Source organism: Parasteatoda tepidariorum, chromosome X2 (genome assembly GCF_043381705.1).
Source record: "Parasteatoda tepidariorum isolate YZ-2023 chromosome X2, CAS_Ptep_4.0, whole genome shotgun sequence".
NCBI lineage: Eukaryota > Metazoa > Arthropoda > Arachnida > Araneae > Theridiidae > Parasteatoda > Parasteatoda tepidariorum.
In genome coordinates, this window is record NC_092215.1 from 21870599 (window position 1) to 21882282 (window position 11684).

Sequence of the window (11684 nt, forward strand, 5' to 3'; positions counted from 1 at the left end):
GATGAATCGGTTAATGCCGCTTCGCGTCAGCTCACCGAGATTTATGTGATTTCGACCATTCTTCCAGTCAATTGTGAATTTTCCATATACATATATCATACCTGCCAACTTTCACTCCTTCCGAGAATGGATTTTCAGAGTGGTTGTAAAACAATAAACGAAAATCAATATGATTCAAAAATATATTTATAATATTTTGATCCCGTTGAAATTTGCTTGCGCAGAAATTATTATGCGTTCATATATTTATTGTAATTATTTATATCTAGTGGTGGTTAGACTCATTTATAATTATTATTATAATTCAAAAAGTTAATTGGAATAACCTGAGTATTGCTACCACTTTAAATATGAGAATAAAATCTTCCGTAAAATCCGGAAGAGTTGGCAGGTATGACATGATCGCTTGAATCGTGCAACAATTGGAAACATGGTTCTTGTGACAGTCGGCGCGAAAAGGTTAAATATTGAATTTGCATATTCATATTTTTAATTAGCATGAAGTTAAATAAGCTCTCATTGAACACAGGAAGTTTCCCAGCCTCTCCAGTTAAAATTTCTCTAATAATCATTTTTCAAATGCTGTAACATCCAATAAAATCTGGTTGCTAATCGGCAAGCAGGAAAAGAAGCTACCACTTTCTAATTTCAATTAATAAAAAATAAAAGGTGAAGTGAAAAATAGTCAATTGGGTAGGGAAGTCTTCTATTTTCCATATATATATAAGCATGATCGCTTGAATCGTGCAACAATTGCAAACATAGCTCTTGAGTTGTTTCTCCTAGTCCTGTGGTTAATCTTGACCACTTACCTTAAAAGTACACACTCCCTCCGTCCCAAATTCGTTGCTACATTTAAGTCAAATGTTTTGTTCCTAATTATTTGGTACATTTCAAAGTCAAGTCATGAAAAAACTTCCAATGCAGTTTAGTAGATCGACATCACTAATACACTGAAGAGCTAAAAAAACTGGTATACCTGCCTAATATCGTGTAGGGCCCCCATGAGCACGCAGAAGTGCCACAACACAACGTGGCATGGATTCGATCAATGTGTGAAGTAGTGCTGGAGGTAATTGACACCATGAATCCTGCTGGGCTGTCCATAAACCAGTGGGAGTAAGAGGGGGTGGGGATATCTTCTGAACATCATGTTGCGAGGCACCCCAAATATGCTCAATAATGTTCATGTCTGGGGATTTTGGTGGCCAGCGGAAGTATCCAAACTCAGAGGAGTGATCTTGGATTCACTCCCAGACATGAACATTATTGAACATATTTGGGAAGGTTTGCAACGAGATGTTCAGAAGATATCCCCCCCCCTCTTACTCCCACTGGTTTATGGACAGCCCTGCAGGATTCATGGTGTCAGTTATCTCCAGCACTACTTCACACATTGATCGAATCCATGCCACGCCGTGTTGCGGCACTTCTGCGTGCTCGCGGGGGTCCTACACGATATTAGGCAGGTATACCAGTTTTTTTGGCTCTTCAGTGTAGTATGCTACAAATGATTTCGCGATTTATTGGCAGGAAAATAGTTTAAGCGATTACTGGAGAAAGAGTCCTGACATAATGAAGCGTAGCTTAAGAGAGTACGAATCCTGGACCTTTGAAACCAATTTGGTACTAAATTCAGGAAGGAATCTGTTGTTGTTTCCAATGACACTTGTCAATCAAGCAAGCCTGTTTGATGAAACCAAGAGTATTTAAGGTAGAGGGTGCGCTTCTTGTTTATTAGCAATAATATTAGAATTTCAGCATTAGAATTTTACTATAAGTTTATTTTAATGAACACTGTCTTATTGTCACGAGAAGACATCATAATGTTTGCAAAAACAGTTGGATGATAATATGCATCTTGCAACCACTTGATCTGTTTTATTGATTGAAACTGAATTTCACCACGCGATACCTCAGAACTTGCATTGAACGTGTTAACACATTCATGCTACCAGATCAAGTGGTAACAAGGTGCATATCATCATCCAACTATTTTCACAGAAAATATGCTTTCTCAGGACTGAATTACATATTGTTTATTAAAATAAACTTAGTGTAATAACCTTATTATAATATTTCAAAACTAAAAAGAGTACTAAAATAAGAAAAATTATTTATGATTTAATCTTTATAGATTATGATTTTTCAATGATATGCATAGTTTTACCACATTTAGAACTACGTCTATTTTCTTCAATTACTAGACACCGGAATATAATTATCAAAATGCAAGAGTGGATACAGTTGTTCTGTAAAAATTGACTAAAAATTACACTTTTTTTAAAAATAAAAATTATGACTTTAAGATTTTTTATAGAATTCATAATACTTATGTAGAAAGCCGTGGTAGCTCAGAGAATAGAGCGTTCGCCTTCCAATGATGTGAGCCGGGCTCGAATCCCAGAGATGGCTGGTCGATACGAATTCCGCACCCTGGTCGCACCGACCACAGTAAAATATCCTTAGTGGTAGAGGGATCATGGGTTAGAATCCCTTTGCCATCAGACTAACCATGGGATGTTCTCGTTTTTTTCCTCTCCGTGTAACGCAAATGCGGGTTAGTTCCATCAAAAAGTCCTCCATGAGGGCAATTTTCTCCCAATACTTGAATCAGGAGCTCCTTTTTTCTGGATTGGATTCAAAATTATAAGGCTACGGAGCTGAACATTAGTAGTCCTAAGCCCAAAAATTGCGTCGGCTGCTGAACAACAGTTATAAAATTAAATACTTTTGTAGGGCTCTCAGTGACTTTGACAATTTTAATAAATGGTGGCAAAAATGGAACTAACCTTGATACTTTAACATATTTGCAACTACCATAACATACTAGCTTTGAAATAAGAGGAAGTTTATGATAGCTATACGGTGTCGTATTTCTAAACGGTTGTAATTTTTCAATTCCCCCGGTTACCCTGGATGTTGTTAACCAGAGTTCGTAAACACATGGAAAAAATTTAAGTGATGGAACCAAAGAAAAAAAATTATTTCAATGTTTAACTACTAAAATATTTTAATAACTCTAAATGAATTATTATTTAGATTCATAAATAGAAAATTTGATTTTTTATTATAAAGTGAAAGCTAGTACGAGAGAAATTATAGTTTCTTTATGACAAAATTCGTAAATTTTTTCAGTTGCGTGCAAACTACGAAACAGATAGTCGAAATGAATGTACAGCTGTTTTGGTAGCGATACTTATTTAACCAGCTCAATATGTTGCATGAATCTGGAATGGTTCAATCACTAAAATCACTTACAACACAAAATTCACCATATGATCAATCAAAAAGTCTCACATGTTTGTTTCATGTAAAACTTAACGAGTAATTAGATACAAATGGTGTTTTTTTTAGAAAACTTATATTATGCGAAACAATACAATGCAACTGATACAATGCAACAAATACAATGCAACTATTTTTAAACTTGTAAACAATGATACAAATTTAAAATATATTTTAATAACAACAAATATCATGAAAAAAAATTTAACTACAGAGTTTATATTTCTTGATTATCACTGTTCAGCTAACATACTCCTCCTCTGAAGAAAACTTTTATGTGTTCAGGAGTAATCGGATCTTCAGAGCCACAAAATACTTCCCTATAACACAAAAAATACACTTATTATACAGTCACGCGTCATACATGTATTTTAAAAACCTATTTAATTGCCTGGGGATGTAAAGAGTAAACGAAATGGATTTAGCAGAAACACCTTGCAGTGTCATCAGGCGTTCAAATTGGTTTTTCTGTCTCATTTACTTCTTTTTATACAGATTTTCGTGTTCTATTGATACCATTATCGAGTTTTCAGTCCATGCAGAAATAAATAAATATACAGAGACGCCAACTACTCCGGACGCTAATTGACAAAACATACCGTAGATTGCAAAGGGTTGGCGAAAATTTCTATTGGCGTTAAAGGAGCGTTCTCGCAAATCGCCAAACAGCTGTGTGCTTATGATTTTGTTTTGTTTTCGGTATCGCATAACATTCAACAAGTTAGATATGGGTGCGACATTTCAATTAAGTGGGTCTTCATTTGATTCTTCTGCATCAAATAAAACATAAAGCGTATTTTTTTGTTATAGCGCCGACATAATCGTTTGTATCTGTTGACTAAATTGTGCTGATTAGCGTTTTTTAAAAGATCGTAATAGAACTAAGATAGAAAAATTACACATTATTACATATTCTATAGTTTAATAACTTTCATTAAATGTATTTCGAGTAGTGAAATTCTTTTCCTACTCATCCACTAATTAGAATTAATAATTTCACAATAACCTTTAATCCTTAATAATGAAATGATTATTATAATAAAGTTTGTTTACTTAAAAGATTAAAAAAAAATTATTGTTCAGCAGTGACTTTGTTACTAATTCTATATTCATTAATTAAACTTAATGGTTCTGCTCGATAACCATTTACAATTTTTTTTAAATTTTATTTAATTTTCAGTTATTATGGAATTCCTTAAATATTTTTCGACGTAGAGGTTATTTAGCAATAATGCGAAAAGCTGAAATTTATAAATGTATAATATTTATAAATGTTTAAGAGAATTATTAGCAGCTATTTTGTACTAATTATTTTAGTTGAAATGTTCATTATACACAGTTTTATAAAAATAATCGTAAAATTCATTGAACGATGGATACATTGACATTTTAAAATGCAAGTAGAATTCAATAATCATTTCATTTTATAACTGTAAAACGGTAGATAAGTAACTTCGTTATCAAGTTTTACATGATACGAGAATATTATGCTATTGCTTTATAATGAAAGAACAACATTTTAAGTTTTAAACTTTTTGTGGAAAAAAAAAAAAAAACGAAATTTTTTTCCTGTCATCGGTGTTAGCGATTAGAGAGTGTTTTATCGTATAAATGTTAAGTCAGTACTGTTCCATTTTAAATAAAAATGCATTTTGTTCCGGAAAAAAAATTACTTGAATTTGTCAATAGAAATTCCCTAATTATTGTAGCAAGAACTTTTAAATTTCTAATCAAACTTTCCTCTATTATAATTTTGTGCAAATAATTATTATTAATAATATAAATGACTATTAAAAGGAATTAATTGAGAATGTTCAATTTTAATAAATTAACTGTTTACGCAATCAGATTAATAACTTTTTTCATAATTTACAAATGGAGAAAAAGTCTTTTACAGTTTAAAAGTGAAAAGAAAAATAAAGTTGAGATTAAATTTATAAAGTAAGCATAACTCGAAGGAGGTTGAAGTAAGGGCATTAAAATCAAAATTTCAAAAGAAAAAAAAATCACCTTTTAGTGTACAGTGAGCAATAAACGAAAAATCTAAAACTAACTTTTGATCTAATGATCAGATGTTTACGTTCTAGGACTCAAACTTTAGATTTAGAATTTCCTTAATTCCCTACCACTATTGTAGATATTTACTTTTCACCTAACTTGTAAAATTGTAAAGTTTAGAATTTCTTACAGAATCACTCAGACGAAGTGATTGTGTTTTATTTAAATATTATTTAGAAAGAATTTTTCTAAAAGTATTTCTTTTAAAGTTTTTATCAAACTTTTGTTTTTTATTTATCTATAGTTATTGAAAGTTAAGTTGATGATTTTTAAGTTGAAATGAATGCCGCCCTGCTTTGCATATTTCAAATATTATTTCTAAAGAAATGTATAACTTAACATTAAACACCCAGGACCTTACAATTGTAAATCAAACAATCACTACATTTATTTATTAAAAAACACTCTTATGACCTGATAATAAATTGATCTAAATCTTAAATGTGAGTTTTATAACATATAATTTATTTAAACTCAGCACATACATCTAACCTCTGTTGTCGCCAATGTCTCAATTTTAAAATATAGTTTTTCTTTTATAAATTTTCTGATATTTTCATATAAAGGATAGTATTAAGTTCGAGAATTAAAAATTTGTGCCCAAAAAAGTTGCTAAAAATTATAATTATTATTAATATATGACAACAGGAAGTTTTTAATTGAAGGTTGAAATTTTTTTTAATTATGTTATTTTTTAATTATATTTTTAATTACCAAACTCATATAACAGTATTTAGGAATCTATAAATTTATGTTACGTATGATAGTTGCATTATAACCTGTACGCAATGTATGTAAATAAAATATATTTTTAAAATTGTGCATTTTCTATTAATTGCATTTATTATTCTTATATTGAAAAGGTATCAAGTTATCTATGACCTCCATAATGAATGAAGTATTTACCGACTTTTATATATATTAAGGAATTGAATCAATTTTTCACAAAGTTTAAAATCTCATCTCATTCCAAAAAAAAGTTATTTCATAAAATTATGCAAAAAAGTAATTTAATATATATATTTTTTTTATAATGAATGCTTCTAGTAATGAAACAAACGCTTTCAAACTTTATTTTAAAAATATTGATTATTTCGTTTACAAAAAACTATTACTTTAAAGCGTGATAACATTTTTGAATACTCCATTTTTTTTTTCTAATAAATAATATGTCTTTGTTAATTTCTAAAAAAAATGTTCATAAAAAAGTTTACATTATTCTTTTATCAAGATTGATTTAACAGAGAAAATCACTAAATTAAAACAGGTTATGTTTTCTTACAATAAAAGTTAAATAGAATTAATTCTTTAAAATAGCGTTCCAATAAAACATGGTATTAAAATGTTACGTTATTTTTTTGTGATTGGTTCAATAATAAATTATTTTTATTTCTTCACGAACACAATTCTTGTAAAAAAAAATTAAATATGTTATATCAAAAAACTAGATCGTTTTTTAAAATATAAATTATCGCGCTTAATAAAATATAAATACAGTTTATTTGTAACGTGATCCTAAGAATAAAAAGTTTATTTTCTTTTTTAATTCTCTACTAAAATGAATTAATGAGTTATTTTTATTCATCATGGCTAGTCGAGGAGGAGAAAAAAAATATCGAATTTCACTGTTTAGGTTAATGTAATTTCGTTCTCCCACCTCATTTACGCGTAATCCATCGCCAATTCCACTTGCAATCGCCTAGTTTATAATCTACGGTATGTTTTGTCAATTCGCACTCCGGACACGCCAAAATAATTAAAAACACGGTAAATAACTACAAAGCAAACTTTGCAAATATTTGACTATTTTTGCTTGCTTTTTAAAAGGTATAGCATGACATAAGTACTATAAAGTGCTGAATTATATAGGCCTATGAATTATTTAGAAATAGTGGTGGATAAAAATCTTCTTAATTGAATTTATTAAACCAAGAATCACAATTGATAAACTACCACTTTAAAATATATATTTGCTGTCCAGAGCAAGTTGGCATCTCTATGTATGTATATATATATATATATATATATATAATAAAGACAAAAAGGATTAAAGAAAAGAGAGTTAATCGAAGAAAATGAAGAAAAATAATCATAAATTATGTACTGAGTATAAGCTGCAAGAACATAGATCTCATAAAATAAGTTTAAAATATAGAAAAATATAAGCAGATTTCTTAAAGAAGATGAAAAAATTATTAAAGAATGTTTTTAAAAAATATTCACCAATTCAAAAAATATTCAAAAAATTTTCAAATCAAAAAAAATAAAAATTAAATAAGAAAAATAACAATCTCATCATCAGCTCACACGATTATATCTGAAAAAAATGGAGCTGTCTAATATTGCATTAATAGTGCCAAAACAAACTTTATCAATACATTAGTGTGCGTAGCACGAAAAAAATTGAAACAAAATAGAAGTTATTAAGCAAAAAATGCAAAATAAAATTGAAAAATATTCAAGAAAATACAGAATAAAACTCAAAATGTAATATATACATTTATTTTGCATTTTTTGCTTCATAAGTTCTATTTTGTTTAAATTTTTTTGGTGCTCCTCACACTATTGTATTGATGAATTTTGTTCTGGCTATATTAATACAATATATGAAAACACTATTTTTTTCGGATATAATCATGTGGGCTGAAGACGAGATTATATTTTTCCCTATTTTATTTTCCTTTTTTTTTCCTTTAATTTTAAAATTTTTTAAAATTTGTGATTATTTTTTAAAAAGAATTTTTTATAATTTTTCTTCTTTGAAAAACTTTTTTTTTCACATTTTCTCTATATTTGTACGTTTTTCTCAATATTTTTTTGACATAATGTGCGTCGTTTCTGCGCATTCTGTCAAGCAACGTCGGTTCAAGGTCGGCAACTCTTGACAAGTCTCTCACAATCCCGGCATTTCGTTTCGAGTCTCTGCCGTTGTTGGTTGTATTGATTAGTTAAGTAACTTGGAGATTTTTGTGACCAGGTAAATTTTACGTACTCCAATCATCATTTACTACATGGAGAGTCTTCGGCTCGCGGGGATAGACCGGGGCCTAACGCCCTACCAACCAGTCTATATCAGCATTTGTATACGGTATAGCTATTAATAAGTTATGGAGCCAAATTTAAGAAATTAAAGAAGTGCTTATTCCTGACTAATTGAGTGACTATCTTTCGCTTTTTTTTTTTTTAGGTTTTGCAATTTTTTACATTAAAGCTTATATTAACCCCTTGGGGACTGTTGATTCAGAAAAGCATTCGCACAAAATCAAAATCCAGTTGTAATTGAATAAAAAAACTGTAACTTAACCCTTTCGTGCCGACTGTCACATATACGTGCCAGCATAAAACCGCCCCAATCCTGGTAAAAATATAAAACTGGTAATCAAAGTATTTCTTTAGCAGTTTATTTGTGGGCGGAGTTATAATTGTTTGATTTATTTAATCCACCAATACTTTGTTCAAAATAAAATTATTTAGTAATACTTTGAATTAACATTGATTACATATATGATTAAACTAACAATAATTAAAGTAAAAGCAAAGTAAGTCTGTCAAATTAGCAACGACCACATTTAAGTTACCGTTTTTTATTTAATTACAACTTGTTCTCTGATTTTGTACGGATGCTTTTCTGAATCACCCGTCCCCAAGGGGTTAAATGTAGTCGTTGCTAATTTGACAGACTTACTTTGCTTTTACTTTAATTATTGTTAGCTTAATCATATATATAATCAAGGTTAATTCAAAGTATAACTAAATAGTTTTATTTTAAACAAAGTAATGGTGAATTAAATAAATCAAACAATTACAACTCCGCCCATAAATAAACTGCTAAAGAATTACTTTGATTACCAGTTTTATCTTTTTACCCTGATTGGTACGGTTTTATGCTGGCACGTATTTGAGACAGTCGGCCCGAAAGAGTTAAAGCTTATATTAAATATTGAATTTTCATTTTAATTTTTCATTCATATTTTTAATTAGGATCAAGTTAAATAAGATCTCATTGAACACGGGAAGTTTCTCAGCCTCTCTGGTTAAAATTTCTCTTATATTCATCTTTCAAATGCTGTGACATCCGACAAAATCTGATTGCTAATCGTTAAACAAGAAAAGAAAGAAGAAGCTACCACTTTCTAATTTCAATTAATAATAAATAAAAGGAGAAAGGAAAAAAATTCAATTAGAGTGAGAAGTTATCGATTTTCCATATATATATATATAAGCATGATCGCTTGAATCGTGCAACAATTGAAACATTGCTTGTGGTTAATCTTAACCTCTTACCTTGAAAGTGCACACTCCGTCCGTCTCAAATTAGTTGCTACATTTAAGTCGATAATTTTCTCCCAAATTCGTTAAATAACGTTCGATGAAATTTAGTAGATCGGTGCCAGTAAAATGATACTACTATTGAATTCCCGATGCATTAGCTAGAAGATAGTTTTATCCGATTAATGGTGCAAGAGTTATAAGAAGATGAGGCGCAGCTTAACCCGTTTTGTCCCGAATTTATATATGGAAATGATACAAAAAGTGGTTTTATGGAAAAAGTGGTTTATTAGTGGTTAAATATCGAATATTCAAAAAGTATATTATCGAAATTAATTGGTTTTTCCACTGTTATGGCATTCAAAAAGTCTTTGATAGATCAAAAAGTACTTGTTCCTTATAATTCTAGATCTAATCAGAAATAACTAAATCATTGTGGTATCTGAGAATCTTTTAATTCTCCCAGATAAATGAAAATGCTGAAAAAAGTTTCCCACCACACTGAATGTCTTTGAAAAAAGGAACTGTCCTAAATATATGACGCTGGACGTTAACCGGTTAAGAGCGTGCGAATCCTGGACTCCTGAAACTAATTCGGTACTGATTTAGGAAGGGAAAGCTAGGAAAGTAAATATTGATTGATAGCTTATCGCCATGAATTCTCTGAAGAATGTTTAACAGAATCATAAAATCTTCAGTCTCAATAATTAGTAAGGTAAACCAGGGCTGAAAGCGAGACGGAAAAGAGGAAAGGCTGGTAGTAAAACCATTTCAGTTTTAGCTAGTTTTGGAGAGGAGTTTACTTATTCTCTTTTTAAATTTTTCAACAATATCTACTTTTTCTTGGAAAAGAAGCAGTTTTATATGCATGCCAGAATTATAAGAGAAATCTTGATAGTTACAGATATTTCATTTTTTTCGAAAAAAATGCTGGAATGAAATGTTTTACGTACCAGGTTTTTCTCTTTTCCGTCTTGCTATATAAGGGCTTTCACCCATGAGGTAAACCAACCAGTGAAGGAACATTTCATATATATTGATTAAAAATACGAATTTGAAAGTTTTTGTTTAGATTGATTGGTAACAATAGCTTACTGCCAAACAATAGGAAGTCATCTAGCAATGTATTGAATTACTTGGTCAAATAGACTTTTCTGGAAGAAATTTTGAATTTGTTATTATCTCTGCAACACCTTGTTTTTTTTTTAAAAAATTATAAGGTGAGTGTTTGTATTTATATCAGAGATGCCAACTTGCTCCGGACAGCAAACATATTTTTTAAAGTAGTAGTTTATCAATTGTGATTCTCGGTTTAATAAATTCATTTTAGTAGATTTTTATCCACCACTACTTCTAAACAATTCGTAGGCTTATATAGTTCACCACTTTATAGTTTTTATGTAATGCTATACCTTTTGAAAAGCAAACAGAAATAGTAAAATATTTGCAAAATTTACTTTGTAGTCATTTACCGTTTTTTTTATTATTTTGGCGTGTCCGGAGCAGTTGGCATCTCTGTTTATATGTTTGAAGTGGAATTAATTGCATGTAATAGTTTTATTTTTCTCACTGTGAAAAAGAGAATTCAAAATATAGTTATTGAAGTTACGTTTTATTTTTTTAAGCATAATAAAGTACTGAGATAAGGGGGTGTTTATTCACTGGATCACTAACGATGAAAAACCAGTGAAGGAACAAGTGTTCCTTTGCTGGGTTTTTTTTCTAAGTTAATGAAAATAAAAGATAAACTTTAATTTTATTGTACCTTCAGTGATGTTCCGCATCAAAAGTATGTTAATAATACAAAAAGCAACTTCTAACCAGTGAGGGAACAGGCACGTTCCTTTACTTGGCATAGATTTCCCAGTGAATGAACAGTATGTGCTAATATGTTGACACTTTAATTTTCAATTCATGATTACAAAAAAAAGTTAACATTTTCCAAGTATTTATATGTTATAATTTCAAGAATAGTCTTGTTTTTAAATATTTGTATGGCTTATAAATTCATAAAGAGCATTAAAAAATAACCAAAATTAAGTGTTCCTTTACTGGGTGTTCATTCACTG

The 11684-nt window shown here is 29.8% G+C and overlaps 1 protein-coding gene across 1 annotated transcript in view; it reads right to left on the bottom strand.

The window, feature by feature from the left end:
* Positions 1-3408: 3408 nt before the first annotated feature.
* LOC107449679 (inactive pancreatic lipase-related protein 1) overlaps positions 3409-11684 on the bottom strand; it is a 125037-nt gene continuing 116761 nt past the window's right edge. The window contains exon 10 of the mRNA XM_043041833.2: positions 3409-3608. Within this exon, the coding sequence (XP_042897767.1) occupies positions 3533-3608 (76 nt within the window). The 3' untranslated portion in view covers positions 3409-3532. The remainder of the gene's footprint in view (positions 3609-11684) is intronic.